At 43.7% G+C, this 26,367-nt stretch overlaps 1 protein-coding gene across 5 annotated transcripts in view; it reads right to left on the minus strand.

The window, feature by feature from the left end:
- RBMS1 (RNA binding motif single stranded interacting protein 1) overlaps positions 1-26,367 on the minus strand; it is a 227,179-nt gene that overhangs the window by 109,434 nt on the left and 91,378 nt on the right. Inside the window, exon 1 of one of the 5 annotated variants that reach the window (XM_058664550.1) lies at positions 21,915-22,332. The exons of 3 other annotated variants lie outside the window; for them this stretch is intronic. In XM_058664550.1, coding sequence (XP_058520533.1) covers positions 21,915-21,989 — 75 coding nt within the window. In that variant the 5' untranslated portion in view covers positions 21,990-22,332. Of the gene's footprint in view, positions 1-21,914; positions 22,333-26,367 lie in introns of those variants that run through there. One more of the 5 variants, XM_058664551.1, reaches the window with a different exon arrangement.

Consider the following 26,367-nt stretch of genomic DNA (forward strand, 5'->3'; position numbering starts at 1 on the left):
GAGGTAGGCGAGGTTGGCAAGGGTGGTGATAGTGCAGCCTAAGTATCTTAGCATGCAGTTTGATGCCTGGGAAGAAATACGTTAGCTGGTAATTTCCCTAGCTCAAACAGTCTTCATTGCCACTGGGAATTGTATTTCCTCTCCAGACTGAAGCATCTCTGGAAACACTTCTGAACTCCATGACAGGTGGACTTTTAAAATTCTGAATTTAGACTTCAAAACACCAGAGACATTAGACAAATTATGATTGATGGTGAGAGTTATAATTCAGAAAAAAAATCTGAATCCTAATAATCTTAACCTCATTGCCTTTGGATGCATGGGATATGGGGTATCTGTCTTTTCAAAACAGATTAATCAGAATTACTACAAACCTTCAAGAAGAGGTAATCACTTTGGGATCCTCCTGCTTTTGGTAATGGCCACATCTGGTCAGGCAGTTGTTATTCATTCTTGCCAGGATTCGCTTTATTAGACTTTCAATTGAAAAATGACACCTTCACTCTAATTTTTTTAATTGATTTTTAACCTTAGAGAAGTGTAAGTCAGAGTTATTTAGCAGACTAACTTCCTAGTGGACTCGCCTGAGTGGTTTAATAAATTCTTTCAAATGAGCCAAATACCCCCCACCTCAACTCTATCAAAACTTAAAAAAGCAAACTTAAAAACAACAAGGTCACTCCTTGAAATGTGCCTCATCTCCTAAATATATCAAGCTAATGAATACAGCCCAAAATAATATAAACACAATTAATTTCCACCAGGAAACCTAAAAACCACCCTTTATATAATAACTGTAATATCATATATATGCATGAAACTATTCCAAAATTAGAGATGGAATCTAATGGGAGAGAAAGTAGAATGTGGGCATTACACAATACTTGGGGTGCGCTGCTGAACAAATCGCCATAATCCAGTGGCTTAAGCAACAGATACTGTCTCCTAGCTTCGAAGGTCAATGTAGTCTCCTCTCACTTAAACAATTCTTAATGATAACTATTATCCCGAGTGGTACTGCACAACCTCAAAGCAAACATGAACAAACTTCTTCAACCTCGGCAACATCTAGGGAGGCGGCAGGACAGTGATTAGAGTTGAAAGGACAGATTCCAAATCCAGATCCTACCAGACTACCTATGACGTAGTCTTGGGTCAATTATTTAACATTTCCCATAACGTTACATCTGTTCATCTACTGAATGGGGAGATGATACCACCTACACATTGAAACTCACAGAGGATTACCTAAGCTAAGCTAATGATTGTTAGGCCTTCAGTGAGATGTCAAGTTTTTGAGAAGTGCTCAAAAACCATTACCTACTCCCAAGGTCACCTCTCAGTGTCTCCCTTCAAGCATGGCATTCAGGTGCGCTTTGCCCAGTAGGGTATCAGCAGTGCTAACACAACATTTAAGCATCTTCTCAATTTCCCTCCTCCTACCCCGAGGATCCTTTGCATAGCCACAATGAAGGAAAAATGAAGAAAACTGGAAGGAAAATAAAAAGACTCCAGTTCAGAAGTGGAAGGTAACAGGGACAGTGGAAAAAGCTCAGAGTGCTGATTCCCCAGCCAAGATCACTAGAAAGGCTGGCCTATTCAACACTGGCACTGATCTTAGACTTTCACCTGAAGTCAGTCTCGCCACCTGGATTCTAACTAGAGCTGCATTACCATTTGGGTATCTTTTTGGAATCCTAACACTTGCAGGATATGACAAGTTAAAACAGAACCGAGAACAGCTACTAAACCTTTGCTTACAAGACTCAAGACTGAAGTTTCCAACATCAAATCTGATGTTATTAAATAAAGAACAGCTCTTTGGGCTAGCCTAGGAGTCTAACCACCAGCAACTTTTCACGAGGGAATTCTGAAAAAAAGTTACTAAATACAACATATCCATGGGGGGGGAGTGTTCTGATTTTTAAAGTTAGAATGCAGAGAAGAACTTCTGAACTAGAATTTTCTGTCTATGCAGCTAGATGATTTCATTTCTTAACCCAAAGTGTTCCAAGTAGCTACATGTATTTGTTGGCTAAGTTTCACAGTCAAATCAGTTGTGAAAGACTGAATTTGTCCCTTTTCAACATAATCCACATGCCAAAATTCTAACCTCCAGAGTGATAGCATGAGGAGATCGGGGTCCTCGGGAGGAAGACACAGTCCTTAGACAGCTGGGGCTCTGCCTGCCCCATTAGGATGCCGTGGTCAGAATCATGCAAACCTGACCATGGCATCCTAACCTTAGATTACCAATCTCTAGAACACAAAGGCATTTATGTCAATTTGTTCCTATTAACCTTCCTGTTGTTGTCTTGGGCTCATCTTCTGGCATGGAGCATGCCTTCAAGCTGGCATCCTTTGAAGAACAGGGAAGCATGTTTTCTATAGGGTGTCAGGCGTCTGTTCCCAGCAAACATGAACAAAGGATATTCACCATCCATTTATCATATCTGAAGATAGTCCCCACCTGTTGATTTTTCCAACTGCTCTCTGTTCCAGCTATCTAATACACCAACATGGCTGTTCGCAGGGAAGCTAAAAGTTCAACATATCATGACTGATTCAAGTAGTTAGAAGGTTGCAACCATATGCAAATATCGAGACCAGTATACCGGCTAAGTTAGCAGATGTGAAGTACAGCCTGGTGCCTTCTTTGAATATCCAGCTAGTTTGCAAGGGTGGGGAATTACCTGCAAAGCCCAAAATCATGGAGCCTTTCATGTCTACTGCCAGTGGAAGTCCTGCCCACTTTTGGTGCAGAAGTGAGTGAGGAAAAGGGTCTCTCATTTTGGACTTTGAGATGCTCAAGAAATCTGTCCTCCTGCCCATGCCTCCCCAAATGACTCAGAGAGCCTCCAATCCCCTGTGCTGGTACATGAACACATGACAAATATTTGACAGGGTGGAGCGGGGGACGGAGAAAGAAAAAAGACAAAGAAAAGTGAAAGGAAAATAAAAAAGAAAAATAGGAGGAGGAAAAGAAAAGAGAAAGCTGTTCCCCATGCAGGCCGTCAGAGTTTCCACTGGGCTTTACAGTATATGCCTGGTTCTGGTCCCTCAGCTGGCTCAGCACACCTAAGCTGACCCCAGAAACCTTGTCCTGCTTCCTGTGAGAGCTCAGAATCAGCTAATTTGAGGAACATGTGCTGTCAGCTATTCTGATGTCAACCTTAGAAGAAGTGTCTCCATTTTTCTCCGGATCCTATTTTGAACTCAGTTACTCAAGAAGTTGTCATTCTCTACTGGGCACTCATTTCCATTTCCTGTTCTTGTCACTCCTAGACTTCAAAAATCACGGCTTTATCAGATGGTTCACTCTTCCTCAAAGACTCAAATGTGCAGAGCAACTCAATGGTCATCAGCTTTTGTTTGGCTTCTAATTCCCCCAGAGAATTTAAAATGTGTGGGGGGGGGGGGCGGGGGGGGGATGTGCCGGCAGCAGGGGCCCTAACAGCTTACTCTGCTAATGAGCACCCAGAAGACAGTGATGCGGGTGTCCTGAAACCACACTCCAGGAAACACCTATCTAGTAAAGGTGAGGAGCATGACTGTGTGACATGGAAACTCAGAGACCCTGGTGTCCTACCCAATGCAGGAAAACCTACCATGAGATTTCCACAGAAACTCTGGGCCTTACGACACCCTAGCTCTGTGTCTATGCCACCATGTTGTCCCTTGCTGCGCAGCATCAACTTTCAGTTGTTCCAAAGCACACTTGACCTATCACTGGCCATCAGGAAAAGGCGTCTCCAGACTCTACAACTGAACACTCTCTGACCACACCCTCCAGATCCTCTTTTGTACTGGCTGATGGGAGCAATTTGTGCTTCCCTGATCTGACACTGCTAACCAAGCCTCTTTCAGCTCTAAGAAGTTTTAGGGGCTCCTTGTTGACGCACAAAGAGGTCACCATCCGGCTCAAGGTTAACAACTCTACATACTTCACTGGGTACAAATAAACAGAACCACATCCGCTGAGCTGCTATTCCCTGGGAGAGCCTTCCTCAGTGCCTCTCCTACACAATGACCAGACAAGATTTTTCTGCTCCTATTCAGACATGGAATCAATACCATATGTGCACATTTCACAAGTTGCTTCAATGTGATGGTGTCAAAAATGCCTCCAAGTGACTGCTTGGGAAGACCAGATGACTCTACTTTGGGCAGAGAGTACAGCCCTTATAGATACATTCCCAGGCACCCAGTACACCTAGGCACTGATAAATTCTTGCTGATAAAAAAAAAGTACCTAACTTCATGCACTGGATGTGGTTTTTTTAGAGACAGAAAAATCAACAAACTTTGTACCCAAATACATAACAAACATACAAAAATTTTGCTACAGAGAATTCTATGCTCAGACAAAAGGTTAAGGAACAAGCCAACAATTAAACAACTATCAATGAGGAGCAATCCTTTTGCAAAGTGAAATGATGGACTTACTTGTTTTTAACCAATGACATTTGAGATGTGTCGTTCAGATTCCATAAATTAAAAATAGAAAAATGTTTTTAAAAAGGTGGAAGTTGAGCATCACAAAAGTGAAGCACTTGTAATGAAACCAACTTCACCTATGCTCTTACGGTATCCTGGCTCTAAAATAACTCACTAAGCAAATGGGCAAGAACCTCCTGGTTATGAAGGACCTACTAATTGTGACAAGAACTCATTCCCATCCCCCAGAGGAAACCCAACGCCTTAAGTGGCAGTAATACAACTCACACCTGCCCAAATACAAATGGCATCTTTGCTTTTACTCTAGGCCCCTGTACAAGCAAGAACTGGTGGATGGAAATCCTTCACTACAGAATTCTATTCTATGTAGTAAACAAGCGGAAAGAACCAAAGTGAAAGTAGACAGGCTGGCGGGTGGACAGTGAGTAAAGGTACCTACTGCCTGCAAAACTGTCATCACATAAAGGTACTGTTTTGTGTCCTAGCTACTGCACACACAACACAATTTCCTGCTAATGGCCTAGGAAAAGCTGTGGAAGATGGCCGAAGTGCTTGGGACTCTACTAACCTCTTAGAAGACCTGGACGAAGCTCCTGTCTCCTGGCGTTAGCCTGGCCCAGTCCTGACTGTTGTGGTCACCTAGTAAGTGAACTAGGTTCACCTCTCTCTTTCCCTTCCTCCCTCCTTCCCTTCTGTCTCTTCCTTTTCCCTCTCTTACTACCCCATCATAACTCTTTCAAATAAATATCAAGAAAGAGAGAAACAGAAATTATCTTCCTTGAATTTCAGCAGACAAAGAGATACGGACTTGAAGGTGGGAAGACAGAATTGCTTGGTCACCTGTAATAACCTACAGAAAGCTGGAAGGGAGGGAGGGAAAAGCAACTTCAAAGCAGTGGGAGAATAAAAAACAGTGGAAGCGGCCAGTACTTATGGTCCTTGAAAGCTATGACTAGAAATGGGTACCTCTATGACCATTTACAAGCTTAGGCTATTTCTACAAATAAATCTCTACCTTATAAGTTAAAACAACAAAACATCACATTTTCTCGTACATTATGTACTCCAAGGCCACTGTTACAATACTAGGGATGATATGAGTGAGGTTATTTGTAAGTACCGTTCATAGGCCATACAAAATGAGCAACTTAAGAACTAGTCCTTTACTGATTTACCGAATTTCTAATCCTGCTTTAGGTTTTTTTGGCAGGGCGAGACCAAATGATTTCATAGACCTCATATGGTACACAGATTGGATGGAGGCCCACCCTTGCGCTAAAGTTCTGAAATATCTGGCACCAAATTGTTATGGACTGAATTGTGTGCCCCTGTCCCCAAACAGATTTGAAGCCCAACCCTAGGCATCTTTGAATATAACCTGAGTTGCAAACTAGGGTCTTTAATTAAAAGCTAATAACGTTAAAATGCAGCTCTCCTCCAAAATGACTGGTATCCTTCTCGAAAAGGGAAATGTGGGTGCAGGGCAGATAGGCAGGCAGTCACCAGAAGCTAGGAATAAAGTGGGCTTTCCCTGCACCAGCAAAGCTGCCTGCCCACCTTACATGTTGGTCTTGAAATTCCAGCAACTAAAACTGAGAGAAAACCAACTTCTGTTAAGAATTAGTTAGAGCACATGTAGCAAATACACTGATGCTTCATCAGTTTCTTGTGGCTTAATATCCAGGGGAAAAAAAGTAAATTTTATTTAAAAAAAAAAACACTTTTTTAGAAATAAACATTTTGCTAACATTTCTATTTCATTACACCTCTTTGACTCATTACTTTAGAATTATAACTAAGGGTTAGGAATTTAAAATAAAATGACCACTACCAGCACAATGTTCAATTGGCTAATCCTCCACCACCAAGCACTAGAATCCCATATTGCTCCATTTCCCATCCAGTTTCCTGCTTGTGGCCTGGGAAACGGTGGAGGATGGCCAGTCTTCTTGGGACCCTGCACCCCTGTGGGAGACCCAGAAGGTCCTGGCTCAGCTCCAGCCACTACAGCCATTTGGGAAGTGAAACAGTGGAAGGAAGATTTTTCTCTGTGTAAATATGCCTTTCCAATGAAAAACGTCTTTCAAACAAACAAAAATAACAACCAAGGAAGTATGGATTACATAAACTGATGAACAACACCCCTCTGAAAAGATCTAAATAACTACCTTGGGAACCTAAGTTGCGATAGAGTACATTAAGTTACTGTTTACAATGTTGGCATCCTATATGAGCTCAGGTTTGATTCCTGGCTGCTCCAAATCTGACCCAGTTCCCCGATAATGCACCTACCAGCAGAATATGGCCCAAGTGCTTGGACCTCCGCCACTCACGTGGAGACTCAGATGAAGCTACCAGCTTCAGTTTGGCCTAGCCTAGGAAGTAGTAGTTTTATTTAGCGTGATGGAAAATCTTTCCATCTCTCTCTCTCTCTCTCTCTCACTCCACCGTTAAAATAAACACATTTATTAAAAAGAAAAATGAACCCTTAATCTAAACATTTCTGGCCAAATCTATTCAGAAAAATTAAACATTTAATATTTCATATTAATACTTTATACTGATGGTGCTAATAGGTATCATTATTTTCTGCTTTGGGTTTCCTGGTATTTCCATTTATGTTTTGTGTATCTTGTTTTGATAAACAAGCCCATAAAATAAGCACCCTACAGATCAGGAGCAGCAACTTACTGTCAGAGCCCACCTGGCTATTGCAGCTGGCTTTGCTTTGTTGTTCTTTGCAAATTTTATTTATTTGAAAGGCAAAGTAACATAGAAAGAAAACAAAGAAACCATCTGCAGGTTCACTCCCCAAATGGCCACAATGGCAAGGGTTGGGACAAGCTAAAGCCCTTCTGAATGTGATCTGAATAGAATCATGAAGGCTTCCTTCATGAGCAAAAGGGGCCCAAGTTCTTGAGCTATTATCTGCTGCCTTCCTGTATGTATCATTAGGAAGTGGGACTAGAAGTGGAGCAGCTGGGATTTGAACCAGTACTTCAATATTGGATGGGATCACACCACAATACTGACCATGGCAGCTGGGTCTTGTACAAACACAGCCATGCTTCTTTCAAGCTACACAAGCAGTGCTGAGTAACTGGCCGACTTGTTGATTTACAAATACTAACGTACATTTGGCCCCAGGTTGTCAACATGTGCCGGCCCAACCTTACCCATAGATAGTGCATAAAACTGAAGAGCAAGTCCTATACAAACCTTTACTGATCATTTCTCTTGACTGTCAACAGTCTAAATTTCATGCTGTTTGTGTTTTCTAATCCCCATACATTTGACTAAAGAACAAGAAGACAAAGAGCCTCTCAGAATTTGAATTGCAATATTTTTTGCTTGAATTTCTCTTAATGATCTCTTTTTCCTGCATCACTTTCAAAGAACTTAAAATCAAATTTACCAATGAACTGAAGCCAAGGACATGGAGGACTACTTCACTTTCTTTATTCTGTCTTGCAGCCTAATAAGCAGCTTCTATCGATTCAAGAGTAAGACTCAAAGGTGAGAACCAATACAAAGTAAACGGGAATTTTGTTCTTGACTTGGAATGAAATGAAATGTACCTGGATGAAAAAAAGTGTCTAAATTCAGGCCAATTGGAGCATGACAGCTGCAGGTTAGACATATTCTTACTACACACTTTCAAAGTACTTTAATCTCATGACATTATTTTCTCCCTTACAAAGTTATGCTTCATCCCCTTTTAGATTATCAGGTTGGAAAGAGAATCATTCCTTAGCTATTCCTATTGGGACCCAAAACACTGCACGGCTCCCGAGGAGCTCTAAACTATGGACTGAAGCAATGAATAATAATCCAGGCTTGGTTTGTCTGAAAAGGCTCAACCTGCACTGACAGTCAGGAGACAGGGTTCTACATGCTAGCTCTGTTGCAGATATGCAATGTGATGTTGAAACATCCTCATCCTACAATGCAGAAAGGGAAAAACTGATCAGTTTGGGATCCTGAGGAGCTAATTTATTACCCTTTTGTGATAACATTTGAGATCATGGATAATCCCTCAGATCACTTCACTCAAAATATTAGTCCCAAGCTATATGACTGATACAGGGTAAAATTTCATGGTTCAGGTAACAGAAACAGTTGCTTGATGAGGATTCCCTGGCAGATACCCATGATTTTTTGTTGTTGTTGTTGTTTTTTAGGTTAGACAACTAAGAACTTGAAAGCAGTTGAAAACAAAAATTCTACAAGCAAATAATTTGATTTCTATTGAAAGGATTCCTATTCAAAATTTTCAAGAACACACAGTGTATGGGTCCAGTAGAGCTGGGGCACAGTAATATTGCAAAGTCTTGACTGTGGTTTCTTCTACACAGGAACTTGCGCCTAGAAACCACAGAGTAAACCTTGCATGCTGTAAGAAGTCAGGCAGGAAGGGGATTAAAACTATGCAAATCTGTCTGCCCACAGCCAATTACGCGAAAAAGACAAACTAATTTAGAGGGCAAAAAGTGTATTCATTAATAATTAGAATGTGTGGGTTTTCCGGATCACTGATATTTTGAACTAAATTGATTTCTCAAGTCTTGATTCTATAAATGCTACAAAATGCTATAAAACAGAGGTAGGGAAATTTCTCTAAAGAGAGGATAAGTAAAAATTTTGTTTGAAAATAATGAGTGTCGAGAGATAATAGTTTATCAGCAGATAACACAAGATACCATTACTAAAGGTTTACATTGTTCAGAAAATTACTGAAAGTCACAGAAAAACCCTCATAGGAAAATAAACCTAAAGTTTCATTTTTAAAATATATATATATTCTTTATACGTCATAAGAAAAGCACTGATGCAAGCATGTCACCTACTTGGATAAGTAAAAACTCTGGACAAACCACTAAAGGTTCTTGGATTTTATTTCCTTCTGAGTCAATTCACTGAGCTTGTCCAGATAACCTCTATAGTCCCTTCCCTTTTTACAATGCAGAACAGGTTCCTCTACACCAGTGTTCCCCAAACTCCTTCTAGAAACAGGTAGTAAATATTCTAGGACTAAGTGGTTTTGTTTTGTGATCAGCTCTAGGAAGTCAACCACATAAAGTTATACAAATGTCATCACTGTAGGACTCCCAGAATCTTTGTTCTGATCATTTATTCTGTCACCCTCCTAGACAACAGTAAGCATATAGTATGTGATAATTCCCAAATTTCGTTGAGCACTGAATATTTTAATTCCCGGAACACTTACAACAGAACTTGAGCATCTCAGTGAACACAATTTGGACAAAGAAGCTTCAGACAATAAACCTCATGAATTTAAAGTGTGATGCTGAAAGAAGCAGATTACATTTCAGAAACTGAGCCACAGCTTCGTAGCGTGTATGTGTCATAAAGCATTTCAACTGACTTGTTAACTTGTTTGGTTCTTAATTCTTGGAAGTTAAGGACAAAAGAACCATTTCCATTTTCCCATTGAGAACTGAGATTCTCCATGGGATCTTTCTCATGAGAAATTACTTCCTATTAATGATTAGAATGGTCACAGGCTGCCACACTGGAACTGCAGGGTTTACTTGGCTCATCGTCACATCACCATCAGTGTGAACTGATGTGTTATATACCCCAAGGAGGAGGGAGGGAGGCTGGGTACTTGTACTAGGTGGTATAAAGTTTTGTCACATTTATAACTTCATCTAAGCACCTCAATAACATTAAGTAACCACTGTTCCTAGTTAGGCTGCTGAAAAAATTAAGAACCGGAATGTTTAAGAAATGAATTTTCATAGTACTAACAAATACTAAAGGTGGGATCCACACTTACATTCTTTTCCTTTCTTTAAATGAAATGTTTTCAAAGATTGGATGATATCTTCTGAAACCTAAGTTTATGATTCAGTTTAAAAAATTAACAGTTTGGAGCTAGCTTTGTGGTAGAGCATCTTAAGTTACTATTTGCATCACTGGTTTCCCATGTCAGAACACTGGTTGGAGGTCCAGCAGCTTTGCTTAGAAACCAGCTTCCTTCCTGCTAATGTACCCGAGAAGGGAGCAGATGACAGCCTCAATGCTGGAGTACTCAGATGGGGTTTAAGGCTCTTGGTTCAGCCAGACCAAGTCTAGGCTATTACAGCCATTTAGGGGAGTGGATTAGCAAACAGAAGATCTCAACAGTGTGCACTCTCTTGCTCTGACTTCTGATTAAACCTTTTAAAGAAATAACAATAACCACAATTTACTTTGATTTATGGTTCATGGTTGGTGCAAGTCTGGGTGAAATGTGATTTGACTGGGACCAGCACTATGCTTCAATTGGCTAATTTTTCCCTTGCAACAACTGTGGGGATTCCACAGTGGCAACAGTTCATATCCTGGCTACTCCATTTCACATCTAGTTCCCTGTTTGTGGCCTAGGGAAAGCAGTGGAGAATGGCCCAAAGCCTTGCACCATGCACCCATGTGGGAGACCTGGAAGAGGCTCCTGGCTTGGGATCAGCTCAGCTTTGGCGTTGTGGCCATTTGGGGAGTAAACCAGTAGATAGAAAATCTTCCTCTGTCCTCTGTGTAAATCTGCCTTTTCAATAAAAATAAATTTAAAAAAATGATTTTATTTATACAAATACTACAATGGTTACAAGAAGCAGTAACTTATATGGGAGCCACACTTAAATAATTATCACCTGAGCACTTACTCAGTGACAGGTACACAGTATTATTTCATTGCATTTTCTCAATACTACAAGTTCAGGGTCCTGGAATGACTGATCCTTCAAGATGTCTTCTAATGACATCATTTGTTTTATGTTTCACCTCTCTCCCTACAAGCTTTCTTTTTAATCTTACCAGAACCTTTAATGCCAACCCTTATTCTGAAAGTTCATTCTCTGTTGATTTCACCTGCTTTTCAAAACAATTCTCTCAATTTTCATATCATCTCCACCTTTCCAATGCCTCTCCACTTAAACCCATTGTCCAGGTTCTTTCCCCTATCTCACCAATTACTCTTGAATGGGTCAATAAATGGGTCAAAGTACTCTGCTTGACTCACTCCTAATCCCTCCCCATCCCCAGGCTCAGTGAGGGCCTTTTCCTCATTCCAGTTTGAATGTTCACCAAATTCCCAGACTCTGGTCTTTTTGTGTGAGTGTAGGTACATCTGCACAGATGACTTCACCTCTTTGCGGAAACACAAGCTTACAAAAGGGCAAGCTGCACTGGCGCTCCTCCCTCTCCTCCTCCTCCTTTCCTCACAGTCCATCTCCTTCCTGTACTGCTGACAGCATACTCTCAGAGGAGATCCCTTTCCGGGAAGACAAACGCTTCAATCTTTCATAAAAGTAAGACCCATTTCCAAATACCCGCTCCTCTTTCCTGATCACCACACGCACAGTCAGAAGTTAAAATGATCTTGTCTCCATCCAGGATGTCGATGTTGAGAATTTCAGAATAGACTCTCCCTTCTGGTATCTGATTTTCCTAGAGACACATGCTCTTCACTCACTCACTCTAGAAATTCTTTGGAATGTGCTTTTGGCAACTGCCCTCCCTGCCCCACCACCCACGCAGCACTCCACTGAAACCTGCACCTCCAAGGCTCACAAAGGTCTCCAAATGGACGTTTCCAACAGTCTTTTACTGGCCTTTGTCTTCCTTGATCTCTTGGCAACATTTAACAGAGTTGACCACCTCTTGAAACTTTATTTCTCAGTGTTCCATCATTTCTATATTTGGCAAAAGGCTCAACCTACTCCTCAGACCAGAATCTGTGCTCCCCACAGATTTTTGTAATGCAAAGAAGTATTGAAATTCACGCAGTTTTATTCACAATATGCATTTCCATTGAACTTTTTGAGGACCCCAATTGTAACTCCAATTGTTTAACAGACATTTCTGCCTGGGATTGGGAATATACAGAGTAAAATATGATTCATGTGCTCAAATTGAAATGGCCAAGCCAGGCATTGTCTTTCTTCAGATATTATCTTGGTAGGATCAAAGCACTAACCCATTTGCCATCCTACTTGTCTACCTTCCATATTCATGCTGAAACAGAAAATATTTCAACACAACCAATGTACTTTCTACACGTAACAGACAACTGTGCAGTTAAAGATGGCATATATTTTCAAGAGACTTGTGCATGTGTATTTGCAAATATGTGTATTTGTATGTGTATGTCTGCGATGTACAGATCAGACACAAAAATCTAGCAACCATATGATGCAGCTTCTAACTGACTTCAAGGCAACCCCAAGCACACAGTACAGAAATGCTTACATTTTCTGAATCCAAAATGAGTTCTTACAGTGGTCCTCACTGGGAGTGCGATTAGTCCCTTAGGCTGACAATTCTTCCTTATGAGAAATGGACCTAGTCATGGTAGGACACTTTGCACACATAGTGTCTGGACACAAAGTCAGCAGAAGGATTCCGCAATCTTTTTCCCCATTGTAATTAACAGCTAAGATAAGGTAGAAATCTCTAACATAACTGGCTGGGTTCTTCACCATCACTGAGCTCAAACTAAGCAAGCTTGCAGTAACTTTTCATCTTTCCAGTCATTTAAGACTAGAAACCTAGGACCTTCTAAGATCTCCCCATCTCCACCCAGTCACCAGTCATGTTTCGTCAATGCTTTCTACACAGTAACTTCACTCCACTGCAATTCATCCTTGCACCTGACACCACCTCTCTTCTATCATAGCACCTTTTAACCGCAGGCTCTCCACTCATCCATTTCAGCAGCTCGAACTTGCTCTGGCTCCTCTGCCCAGCATCCTGTGAACCGGAATCACTCACTTGTCGCCTAATAAAGCACACATGTTCCCTGTAATGTCACCTTCCATCCATGGTACAACCAACAGTCCCATCTGCCAAGTTAGAAATGCTGGCATCACCTATAATCCCTGTTGCCACATGGGATCACAAAATCTTTTTTGGAATATTCAGGTGACTTTGGCAAATTTCAGGGAATTTTTAGTGCACACAATCTTTCAGGATATTGAAACTTCAGGTACTCAAACAGTTATAAAATCTTGTCACTCCTTTCTACAATGTATCCGCATTTCAGGGGGTGTGTCTCTACCATCTCTCTCAGCTATCTTACCAGCTAGCTCGCTGCCTGCCCTGGTTGCAACAGTGTATCCCCTGCATGCAACCAGTTCACTTCCTAAGGATTCGTGTCTGAAAAACCAGCTACCGTAAGTACATACTCAGTAACTACTGAACACAACATTTTTGAGTTTCTGTGAAAGCTACAGTTAAACAAGAATTTGTCTACTCTCTGGAGTTGGTCTGATACATTTAACCGATAAAACTGAGGGTATTGAGAATATCTGAATAGGTAGGGTTGAGCTGGTTATAAGTGGTCTCCCCAAAAAGTGACCATTTATGGTCACCTTTCTCTCTCAAAATAAAAAAAGAAAAATAAAAGAATGACACACAGAGAGCTTATCTTATGAGGACAGAAGTGATGGGAATGATAGCAAGCAAAAAATAGGATGTAAACATCTGAGCCAATGCTAGTGAAATGACATATTTGCTCCCAATCCACACAGTATCAAAATTAGGAGATTTGCACTGATTTTGTCCAGGAATGTATTAATCAGCAAGAAATAACCTAACAAGGTAATACTGTTTCTGCCCTCCCTCTCCTTCTGTGACCCCTCCAGCACTCTGTCTTCTTTTACTTCTCAGACACACTGAGACCCTATGGGTTCTGCACTCACAATTGTTCCTATGGTGCAGACATTATCTGTGCTAGAAACGTGCACTGTTCCATTAAGCCCTAAAGGCCACACTTCTAGCATCCTCTCTCTCATAGAGCTACAGACTAAAAATGAAGCTTCCAATGAAGACAATCCTGGAGTATTAATACTAAGATAAACACAAAGGATTCTATCCTTGAATGAGTAGGGGGGGAGGGTGAGTGGGAAGGAGAGGGATTTATCTGTCCACAAACAGCAACATTTAATTGCAGCTACAAGTCAGATGAAAACACGTCTCTGGGATCATTTCTCAATATCTACCATCACTACTCTCCTGCAAAGAAATCTGGATTTGAAATTTCACTAATAATAGCTAGCTACACTGTCGTCCCACCTTCACCAACTCACATAGGTAAGTTCACGGTCTTAAAAATGTTCTGTTAATGGTACAGAAGACCTGTGCTACATATAAAAACAATATTTGTCAGGAATAAAGAATTTCCAAAAAGGTGGTATAGGTGTTTGCTGGAAATAAAAACAACAAAAATTCATGAGGAATGGGAAAAGATCGCTTCTCAAAAACCTATCTGCTGTATTTCTCAGCAGGAATTCTTTGTTTTCATCATAATTTTTAGATATTAAAAAGCAATCTTTCTAGTCTTTTTTTCTCCTCCCACTCTGTTTCTTTCTTTGGCATTGAAGCATTGTTGGGCTGGTGCTGTGGTGGTAAGCCTGTTGCTTAACTTATAGCAGGTTAAGCCTCCATCCGTGGCACCAGCACCCTGTACAGGCACCGGTTGAAATCTTGGCTATTCATCTTCCAATCCCACTCCCTGCTAATGTACCTAGGAAGGCAGCAAAAGAAGGCCCAAGTCCTTGGGTTCCTGTACCCACATAGGAGACCCAGAAGAAGCTCCTGGCTCCTGACTCCAGATGAGCCTTACTCTGACCATTTGGAGAATGAACCAGTGGACTGAAGATCTTTCTGTTTCTTCTCCCTCTAGTTCTGTCTTTCAAATAAAGATAAATAAATCTGAAATAGAGACTTTTGGGAAGGGTTTGTTTTGGCTAAATAAATAAATTGCAGAATTATATGGTGGTTGCAGAAGGTATGGAAGAATATAAACTCAGAAAAAAATGTGAAGAATTCAATAAATACATCTACAAGAAACAACTGCTTGTCAATATTTTGACATATTTCCTTCCAGTCTTTAAAAATTACATTGTACATAAAATAAAGGCAAACTGTTCTCACATTTATATTGCAAGAGAAGTTTGTATGTTTAAATGAATAAAAAGGGGTTAAGAGATTTCTACTTGTTAGCAGACCATAGTATGGCCCAGAGTTCTATTATTGCTCTACTGATTTAGTAAGCAAGACACAATACATCTGTTATTTTAATCCAGAATTCAGCTTGCTCTATTTGGATATTTTACTTAACTTTAGGGAAAGTTTTCATCTGTTTCCCCATGTTTCAGAACAAGTTAAGCAAAGTACCTTATGCAGTTCCAAGTTCAAAGACAGACACCTAAATGCCTACAGATGGTCAAGGACCAAACAGAAAAAGGCGTGGTGGTTGTTGTTTTTGGAATAGTAAAGAAAGAGCATCTTTGGAAACCAAACATATAAACAGGACAAAGGAGAGAATTCAGGAAACTCATATACACACTAATAGTCTAATCTGTCAGTTTTCAAGCAAATGGAAAAGCAGTATTCACTGTTTCCCTCATCACATATTTGCATTAAATGAGGAACAGCACCAAAGGAGTTTTCTTCTCCAAAGAGAGGAGAGCAAACCGCTACAAAGAGCATAACCCTGGAACAACTATCTATAAATATAATCGGATCCACTTCAGAATTCTCTTTCAAAATCTGTTTGAGAATTTTCATTTTCAACCTCCAGACTCTTACCCTTTCTGAGGTTGCCGCACTTTCTAAACTTGGTCCATCCTGGTATGCTGTAAAGAGCCCTTTCTTAGGGGGTTGTATCACATCTTCCAGGACCACACAGGCTTCTCCTAGGACCCCCTGCTACTGTATGCTCCATGGGGACATTATTAATAACCCTGCAGGAGAATTCACAACAGCCGCCCTATGAACACTATTATCTTTACTCAGCAGAGGCTGAGGCCTGGGCAGCAAAGTAAAAAAGCATGTGAATATGACAGGCACAGCATATAAACCAGGGACTTTCTCTTAGACTTGGTGTAGAGGAAGCACTTGTCCAAATGACGTAAGAAGCTAACATGTGAGATTTGCATTAGGATCGGGGCTTAAGGATTATGCTATGCGGTAAAAATTTCAAGTGAAGAAAGTAGATTAAGTGTATGCTGCTTGATCCCTGAGTTTCAGAAAACAATTTTTTCATACATTAATTGGGTTCCCCTAAGATAGGGCTGTTGGATTTGGTGACCAAAAATCCAAAGTATAACAAAACATTTGAGATCCTTTTCCTAGGAAATTGTCGTTTCTCCAAAACTCAAATTTAGTTCAACGTCTAGCAGGTTATTCAACAACTTGAAGGCTTTCACAGAACACACAAAAACACTAGTAAATTACAGCTGCACAATTCCCCAAGCTGAAATCTAGCCTGTTCTGTGCACCACATGTCTTCGGGAGGCCAAGTAAAGGGAAGTGGAGGGAGATTCCAGCTGTTCTTGACTGAGCTTCCTTCTCTTTTTCCTAGTAGCACACACAGCCCTTGACCCCAGAGACCTGGCTTTCACCAGCAAGGCCACTCAATTTCATTGCCTCCAAATTCCAAACCCTTCTCCACAGCACATGGGTGCTGTGAGGATTAGACAGAACTGAAGCTGAGAAGAGGATATTACACACACCTTGAAAATATTTCTGTTTTGGCTGAGAACTTTAGAAATATATTCTCAGAAGCCTGGATCAGACAGACTCTCCCACCACCACCAAGACACAACACAGAAATCACAGTGTTAGCAGTGCATGGCGAGCCCAGCTGACAGCAGTCTCTAAAAGAAGGAAAAAACACAAAGTAGAAATGTGCTCAAAAGCCTGAACTACGAAAAACTCAGTGCCGTGCCAAAGGGCATACCTAGCAGAAATCATAGGCAATCACTGAAGAAGAATCCTAGTTTCTCAACTGCTATGGACCGATATGTAAAATAGTCATCTTGACTCACAAATATTAGACCATACATAAATAGGGATAACATGAAAAAAGGGAAAGGCCTTGCTAAGAGTCACCAACTTAGCTCTCTGCAGCTTTCCCTAAGCCTCCCATCTCTGTGCTTGGAGTACGCTCACTTTTTACAAACAAAACAAGACACAAGAATAAATTGGGCCTGGTTCCGACAGTATTCATTTAAAGATCTTCTAGGCGCCACTTGAGTTTTCAAACTTTAACAAAACTCAGTCCACTAAACATAAATTGCTGTGAACAGAAACTGCTTGAAGAGGATTAATCAACAGCTTTGATGTCATCCCCCAAACAAGGTCAAACACTGAATCACTGTTGAATTCCTCACGTGCAGCTACACCCAGTTAATCTTCCAGAAAGCAGCAAACTATGTAAATGGACTTAAAGTGAGTAGATAAGTACTTCACTTATAAAACCTTAGCAACACTTAATACTAAACTATTAGAAGGGCAAGAAAAAAAAATATATATACACACACTTTAACATATACACCCACCGGAAAATTCTTCCATTTATTCCTTTACATCCAAAACTCCACTGCAAACTGTTACAATAACTGAGTACTAAACAAAATATCCCACAAGTTGCCAAGACTAAAGTATGTGGCATAACTTTAGAAAGCAGTTCCAAAATGGAAGTATGAAGACATAAAGAGAATAGCTAAGAAAAGATTAAGAAAATAACATGAAGGAAACACAGAAATATCCACTTTCTATATTTAAAGGTTTTCAAGCATAAAGAACTTTCTCCTTTCAAAGCACACTAAAGGGGTGGGTCTTTGGCCGAGCAGTCACAATGCTGCAGTTAGGATGCCAGTAGCAGAACCCCAGGCTTAATAGCTGGTTCAGGATCCTGAATGAAGCTGTATGCTAACGCAGACCTAAGGCAGCAGGTGAGATGACTCAAGTAGTTGCGGGGCGGGGGGGGGGGGGAATAAAATTATTAAAAAAAAAAATAAATAAAATAACTGGGTCTCTAACATCCACCTGGGGCACTTGGATTGAGCTCTCCATCCCAGGCTTTGACTTAGCCCAGGGACAGCCCCAGCCACTGCATGTTAAAGCAGCATCATAATAAGAAACTTCTGATAAAATGATGTTCATTTGGGTTTGGGGGTTGCTGTTTTGTATAATCAGTCTGGGTCTGCTGAATAAGTATCATTTGTCTCAACGTCACAGTAAACAGTGTAGGATGCACATATTTGCCCACTGAGATGTATGAACCATCTTTATCTTACTACTGCCTACTGGGTTATCACTCTAAATGTGCCCCACTTAGAGCAGGTGTATTGTGAATGTGCACACAGGTCTGCAATGCAGGAAAATCCTGTTTATCCTGGATGACTCCAGAGTGGTGCTCCCTGTCAGCTGGCTACACCACGTGGGGGCAGGACAGTGCTAAGCACCGCCCACCTCTGCTTTGATACTCTCACCAGTGGAAAACTTAGAAAGCTTTAAGAATTATACACACACACTCAGGAAAGTATTCTGACTTTACTGCTGTTTCCAAATACCATGAACCCAGCATCCCTGTCATTCTTCACCTCCCAGTTCCCAACATCCAGCACTCCCTTCACAAGGTGAGATTAACCTAAGGTGGAATGCTGAGTCCGACAGGGCCATGGGCCATGGTGCAAGTCAGTCCCATGGTTTCTACTGAGGTTACACAAGTTAAGTAGGCACTTGCTTAAGCGTCTGATTGCCAGGATTCAAATCTTGGCTCTGCGCCTGTAGTTCCACAGTCTTTGGGCAAATAATTTCATCTACGCCTTCTTGTTCTTCACTGTGAAATGGAGATATTAACATTCCCTGCTTCAGAGGACTGGCAACATGACCCAATCACTCCATCCACAGGAAACAGTCAGAAGGGTTAGTGCAATGGCTCAGCTGGCTAATTTTCTGCCTGCACGATCCAGTATCCCACACAGAGGCTGGTTTCTGTCCTGGCTGCCCCACTTCCAATCCACTTCACTGCTTATGGCTGGGAAAGGAGCGGAGGCTGGCCCAAAGCTTTGGGACCCAGCACACTCCTGGGAACCCCAGAAGAAGCTTCAGACTGGCTCCGCTCTGGCCACAGTGGCCATTTGGGGGAGTGAACCAGCAGACTGAAGATCTCTTTCCCTGTCTTTTCTTTTCTCTGCAAATCTGCCTTTCCAATACAAATAAATGAATAAGGAAGGAAAGAAAGCAGGGAGGTAGAGAGGGAGGGAGAGAGGAAGAAAAGCAAGGAAAAGCAAGCAAGCAGGCAAAAACATTCAGAAGAGCAAGCAGCAAGCAATAAGTTACTTTACTGCTAGCTACCACCATAACACATGGACAATGCAAGAGTGATTCTAATCCATTGCATTTTTCAACCCCTACTCCAGGCAAATAATCAGAAATCAGCTCTCACACTATTTCTGTGTTAAAATCAAGCTGCATTCTACACCTAACATTTGCCAATTCTTTCAGCAAAATGAACAAACTAACCAGAACTTGGGGGGGAGGGGCAAGCTTCACATCAAGAAATCGCATACAAAAAGCATTAATTGGACTTCCCGTTTAGGCTAAGCCAGGATGAGATCACAAAGTCACTTGTGGTAACCAGGTCCCCCGCGCTGGAAGTGTGCTTTTCCACTGAATGGCTAAATACGAACAAAAGAAACCGTTGACTCAAATACCAGTGGTACCCGGGTCTTGTGTCTGTATAATGCCTACACATTCATGTCTTTCTTTGCCTATAGAAAAAAGGAAGTCTGTTTGTTTTTCTGATTCAGTCGGCCCTTTCAGGGTTTGAATCTAAGGAGAGCCCTGAGAGAAGAACAGCATCTTATCAGCCTGCTCCAGACCAGCAGGCTGTCCCCCTCCAAGCACAAAACCTCCAGCCCCTTGCAGCCAAGGGCCTCGCCCTCACAGGTTTTCCCCATCTCAGAGCTAACACCCTGCCACACTGTTACAACAAATAAAGGAATACGCAAGGTCCTAACATAATTAGCATCCTTTCAGATGGAGTGGGCTGAGTGGAAGAGGGAGGAACAGAGAGACTATTTCTGGTATATTGGCTTCATCTAGGAAGTTGATGCAAGCATGCTAAGGTCCAAGGGCACGCATTTTCAAGGGAGCTCCAGGGAACAGGGTTAAAGATGCCTGCTCCTGCATCCTGATAATGTTGCCACTCACTTCAGCTGAGTCCCAACAGTAGGTTTCCTTGCAATGTAATTAAAGGAAGGGGCATCTTTCTAACCCAGGTGAAAGTGCCATTCATTTCCCCACTCAAGGCACATGGAGCAAGGCTATTTACTACCTGTGTAAGGTAAAGTTCACGCCTCAAAGAACGAAAGGCCCAGAAGACAGAAAGCGTGATTTAGTGCTGATAGACACTTAGCCTAGGACGTGTCTGCCCCCAAATGACTTCAAGAACTGTAGCTGAGGGACAATACCATAGGAACTGCCCATGGAATGCCCACAGGAAAGCCACCAGGCCCTCTCGCCGGAGCCAGAGCCCAGCAGAAAGAGATTCAGTTCGCTGGCATCATGATTGGGATAATAACTTAATTGATTTGTTTCAGTGGCTAAAGATGGAGAAAAGAGATTTTTTTACGGAGGAATAAAATATCTGCAACCATGGTTTTGTTTTCTCAACAAGCATCTCGCCGCTGACCTCTAAAATCAGTTTCACCTTTTCTAAACAGACCCGCACATTTTTTACATAATTGAAAGCTAGGTTTTGTTATTGCTCCCGCCGAAGGGTTTCGTGAGGCTGGTTCCAACATGGCTTCAAGTAACCTGCTTTTAAAAACACTGATGAAAACAAAACAAAACAAAAGGCCGCAAGTATCAGCTCTCAGCTCCATTCCTGTTCCCGGCAGGGGACTGGGATCTAACCACTCAAGTGCCTTTGGAGTTCAATCTGTTAAAAAATGCATGAAACGGTATGAGAATAGGAAAAGACATGTTATGACTCAGGCGTATCCAAGTTATCTCTGCAGCGAGGCTGTCGCAGGATTTCCCTGTGCTTCTGAAAACTGAAAACCCTGAGAAAGTGACAGAAGTTCCTGTTTCGATCTCTCTTTTTAAAATAAGGAGGGGGCGCGCGCGCACACACACATTCACACACACACACACACACACACACACACACACACCACACACACCTTCCGGGTTTGCTACGAATCAGACAGGTTCTTGGAGGCTCCAAGTACGGGCTGCCAAGCGCCCTGGCGACTCATCGCCGTACTCTTGCACACACAAAGGTTTCACCGGGGAAACCCAAAAACTTGTTGCAGAGCTGGGCGAAACCCCCGGCCCGGGGCGCTGCAGCTCTCCTCGCCTCTCTACCCCTGCCCCTGCTCTCTTCCTTCCCCGTCCCGTCCTGCCGGCCGGCCAGACCCGTAGGGGCCAGGGCATTTACCCCCGACCCACACACACACACCCGCCCCGCGCCAACCCCGCCTCTCTTCGCTAAGGTCCCCAGCCCGAGCCGTTCGCGCCAGCCGCCTCCTTGGGAACAAGGTCACCACCGCCCAGCCCGGTGCTTCGGCGGAGCCGCGGCGCCGGCCGAGCACGGCTGCCCTTTGTAGCACGCGGCTCGCCGGCCTCCGCGCGGCATCCCGGCGCCGCCTCACCTGCTTGCGATAGGGCGTCCTGCAGCTGCTGCTGCCGCTGCCCCCGGGATTGCCACTGCTGCTGGGGAAGATCATCGTGGCGGGCGGGCTGGCGGGCGGGCAGCGGGGCAGCCTGGCCGCGAGGGGGAGGGCGCAGGGCGGGGGCCGGCCGGGCCCGGGGCCGTGGCCGCTCCGGGAACTCCCTCTCGCCGCGCGGCGGCGGCCGGCGGGGGCTGCAGCTGCTGGCTGACTTCTCCTCCGCCCTGGACCTCCGCACTCGCCCTAAAAGTGCGGCGCGCCGGTGGCGGGCGAGACTCGAGGAGCACGGGCGGCCGCCGCCCTGCGTGCCATGGACGGGAGTTCGCGTGCGGAGCTGGCGCCGCCGCCGACTCTTCTCCTGCCGGCAGCGGAGGAGCAGCGCCTCCGCGTCCCCACCTACCGCGGCCTCAACCACCGCCCCGAGAGCGCGCCGGCCGGGGGCGGGGAGGCGGCCGCGCACCGCCTCGCGCCGCGCCCAGGCCCACCCGCCCGCCCGCCCGCTGGGCGCGGCCCCCGCGCTCTCCCCGCCCGGCTCCGGGGATGGGGGCCCGGGCCGGGACCTTGCAGCCCCGGGAGCCGCGGGCGCCCCCGCTCTGGTGCAATGGTTGGGTCTGGTTCCCCACATGCCGCACATTCCTGGGAGTACCCAAGCTCCCCCACCCGTCGCCCACCTCCCCTTCTCCTATTTCCATCCCCACTCCCTCGGTTCGGTGCCTGAGAGGTCGCTTTGCACCCCGGCTCGAAGTCCCTTCTAAGGAGATCGCGCTGGCACCTGGGCAGGATGCAAACTGGCCCCCAGGTCTTCTCCGGCTTTCTGCATTTTCCAAACTACCCTGTCACGGGAACGGCTGCTGACAGTGTCACCCCGGCTTCGAGGAACGAGCTAGCCTCGCGTCAAACCTCTGCGGATCTCCGCGCCCCCAGTTCCCCAACACAGCAAACGGGTCTCCACCGCTAAGCCCCTCTCCCAGGACCGCGGGAGAGTTTCGTGTTTCCTACACCAGAGTTCCCAAGCTTTCTTTCGAGGTGACAATGGGCGAGTGGACGGCGGGACGCGGTCAAGGTTGTCCCCCAGCAGGGATTTCCCCCCTCCCCACCCCAGGCTGAAAGCTGGAAGAGCGCAGCCCATGTTCCTGGCTAATTGTCAAATGCGACACCCATGTGTGCGCTTCAAGAGACAGGCAGTCGGTACGAAAGGGACAAAGGGAGGAGGTGATTTCCTTTGTCTGCTGGTTGAAGTGACCGAGGGCTTCTCCTCAAGCGGCCCCCTTTCTCCACCAGCTTTTGGGGGGACTCGTTAGTCCCGAACCTGTCCAGTGAAGAAAGTCTGGACGGCAGTGAGGCGATGAGCCCAAGGACGGGTCGCTGGGCCAGGCTCGCAGCCGCCTTTCAGGTCGGCCTGTGCTCTGGTGAGTACTGACTGCAGAGAGAAGTTACCACCCTGCTTATGTGCAAGACAGAGCTCTTCCTTGGCCTCTAGATTGTAATGCCTTCCTGCCAAAGCCTCAGCTTAATATTGGCTTGCCTAAGATGCGAAGGGACTTGACTTCTGGTTGTCACCAGGAAGGCTAAGTATCTCCCAGTTGAGTAGCAAAGCTATGGCCATCCGATGACTTTTCCCATTGCAAACAAAAAAACCGGAACCGCCCATCCCAGCATCTTCAGTGAGCTGCTTGCATGCCGGCAAGTGCCCCCAAACATTCCCCAGCAAAAAATGGTGAGAATCAGCGCATCTCATCTATTAAACCGTAGACATAGGACGCACATATCATTTCTATTTTTTTTTTCATTAAAGTAGCAAAGGAATCTATCCTGGACACAATACTAGGTACGGAATACGCAAGTTAAAACGCGTGAGATAAAATTCACAGTAAAATAACTTAAAGTGATTACAAACAGTACAAGTAGCATTTAGCTGAGTGTCTCGTGTATGCTTAAAAGCTATTCTCTACTACTGCAGGCATTCACAATGGTTTTGGCTGCTCTTCTCCCTCACTCCAACTCTTTGTGTACAGAGATATATTTCAAAACAGAAAGTTTCACTTAGAACTGACCAAATCACAGTTGCCTTTTCCCAAGGACATAATGCTAAAGACTCCAATACCTTCTATGGAAAGAAAAAAAAAATCCATGTTCAACCTCTGTGTCATGACTGGTCTCATAGGAAACCACTGAATAACCACAGCAGAACAGCATAGATTAATTTTTTTTTGTAGCATACTCTAAGGTCATTCCAGAATGCTAACATTGGGTTGGATACCCTGAAATGTGTCTACAAGGATAAGAGTTTAGAAGCAGTAATGAAATTTAAACCAAATTCTAAAAAGAACTCTGATACCAAATACTCAAATACATGAAAAACTAAGAGAAATTAAAATGCCCCTTTTAAAAAGAATATGTAAAAGTCAACATGCAGTGATGCGAGTGTTTCCAACTGTTCCTGGAATTTATAGTTAAATTTATTTTGGTGCAAAAAAAAATAAAAATCCACACACAGGTGTTGTTGTTGTTGTTAATATACACTTGCATGAACCCTTTGCAGAAGCCTTCTGCCAAAATGTTCTACAATGATGATGGGCATAAAAGGAGGGCACATAGGCATAGGTTTTAAAATACCATATCCACCAGGATGCAAAATGTTAAAACCAGAATGTTAACAGCAACCCAGAAAACCATTATAAAGAGAAGATAGAACATCTATCCTCAAAAAACATAAAACACAGTGAGATCAAAATTCAAGCCTAATAAAGCCAACTTAAGAAAAGCAAGAGTTAATACACACACAGAGGCTTGACATATATTATCAATTATAGATGCTCACAAGTGCTTAATTGTCAGATTACAGGAATAGCCCCTGGTGAGGTTCACCTGGAAGTTTGTTGACCTTTGAAACGCTGTTTTAAGGAGAGAAAGTGAAGCAGCAGCCTGGAGCAACTGCAGGGTATCACGGTAAGAATAACGGTGTTGGATCCTGTGCTGGAGACTCATCCTCTTAGAAGGGAAACCGACTCTGCCTCCTGGGGTGTCCTCCAGTGTCCTCCCCTCCCACCTCTACTGATAGGTAAAGCTGTGGGAATCTGACCCAGCGGCAGGCAATCTGCCAACAGGTCAGTAACCTATGGCCTGATTGAGATTGAGAAAAAAAAAAAAAGCAAGCCAACCCAATTTTCACTCGCAGGAATTTGATTCAGGAAACTCCAAGAACTGAACCAGTTAGCCAAGGGGCAGAAGCTACAAGAGTGCCAGGGGTAGAATTAAAGCCACAATAAGCTCAAACCATATGCAAGCCATGGGTATGAGGCAGCAGAAACTATGAGTAAACAGGGAGCTGATTGGCAGCAGGCAGAGAGCAGAGCAGACGCCAAGAGCCGCCAAGCGGAGGGGTAATCCTGCAGTCTTGGCGCTTCAAGACGGACAGCCCTTCCATGTGTCTACCTGCAAGTCCCCACACCTCATTTAGGCAGCTGTCATGGATCTGCACTTTCTAATGCAAGGACCAAAGCGGAAACAGAGCCAGGCAGATCTGGCTCTGCATTTCAGCTTCACACTTACTAAGCCACATAGCTCTGGGCAAGTTAGGTAAGCTTTCTGTTTCCCTGACTGCCTTTCTTAGATTGTCTGCTAGTCCAGCACCCCAACAGAATTGCCAACCTCCATAAAGGGCAGCGATTATTATGCTTTCCCCAGGTTTTATGATGTTGGTTTGCAGATTTAGGTGGGTGTGTTGTGTAACTAGCTGATGCCTAGGAAGTCTGACAGTGGCCATCAGCGAACAGGAGCCAGAGGAGAGTGGGAACTGTGGACAAGGAAAAGGTGCAGAGTCAGGTAAAGGGAGGTCACTTTTTCAACAACTGTTTGCTGAACGGCTGAATGAATATGCTTTCCAAGACTATGTCCACCACACTCTAAGCTTTCAAAGGCTAAAAAGAAAGTCTGACAAGGGTCTATCCAAGAGCTTAGGTACAGCCTAGCTTTCTTCCATTTGTTGCTGTTCAGTTTCCTTTGAAGAAGCTGTGTGTTGGACCAAGGCCATTTCTGAATGAATGAGGAGACTGTGTGCAGGATCACACTCTTGTCAAGCAGGAGGGGTAAAATGGGTAGGATGGTAAGGGCGAAGCCACCAGCAGAAGTCCACACACTACATGAGATGTGGAAGGAGCGATGCCTTCAATGACTGAACAGAGCTAGTGTAACCGGAATGTGAAAATATGAATTTACAAGACATCTGTCCCATGGAATTTCAAAGCAAGAGTTTCAGTTTTAAATCTTTCACATTTTCACTTTCACAACACTCTTATAAAATTGGAAGTTATTGGGGCCAGTGCTGTGACATGCTGGGTTAAGTCACTCCCTCTAGCACTGGTGTCTCCTACAGGCTGTTAACAATCCTGGCCTGAGCCCTGGCTGCTGCACTTCTGATCCAGGGGTCTGCTAA

This window comes from Ochotona princeps, chromosome 5 (assembly GCF_030435755.1).
Source record: "Ochotona princeps isolate mOchPri1 chromosome 5, mOchPri1.hap1, whole genome shotgun sequence".
NCBI lineage: Eukaryota > Metazoa > Chordata > Mammalia > Lagomorpha > Ochotonidae > Ochotona > Ochotona princeps.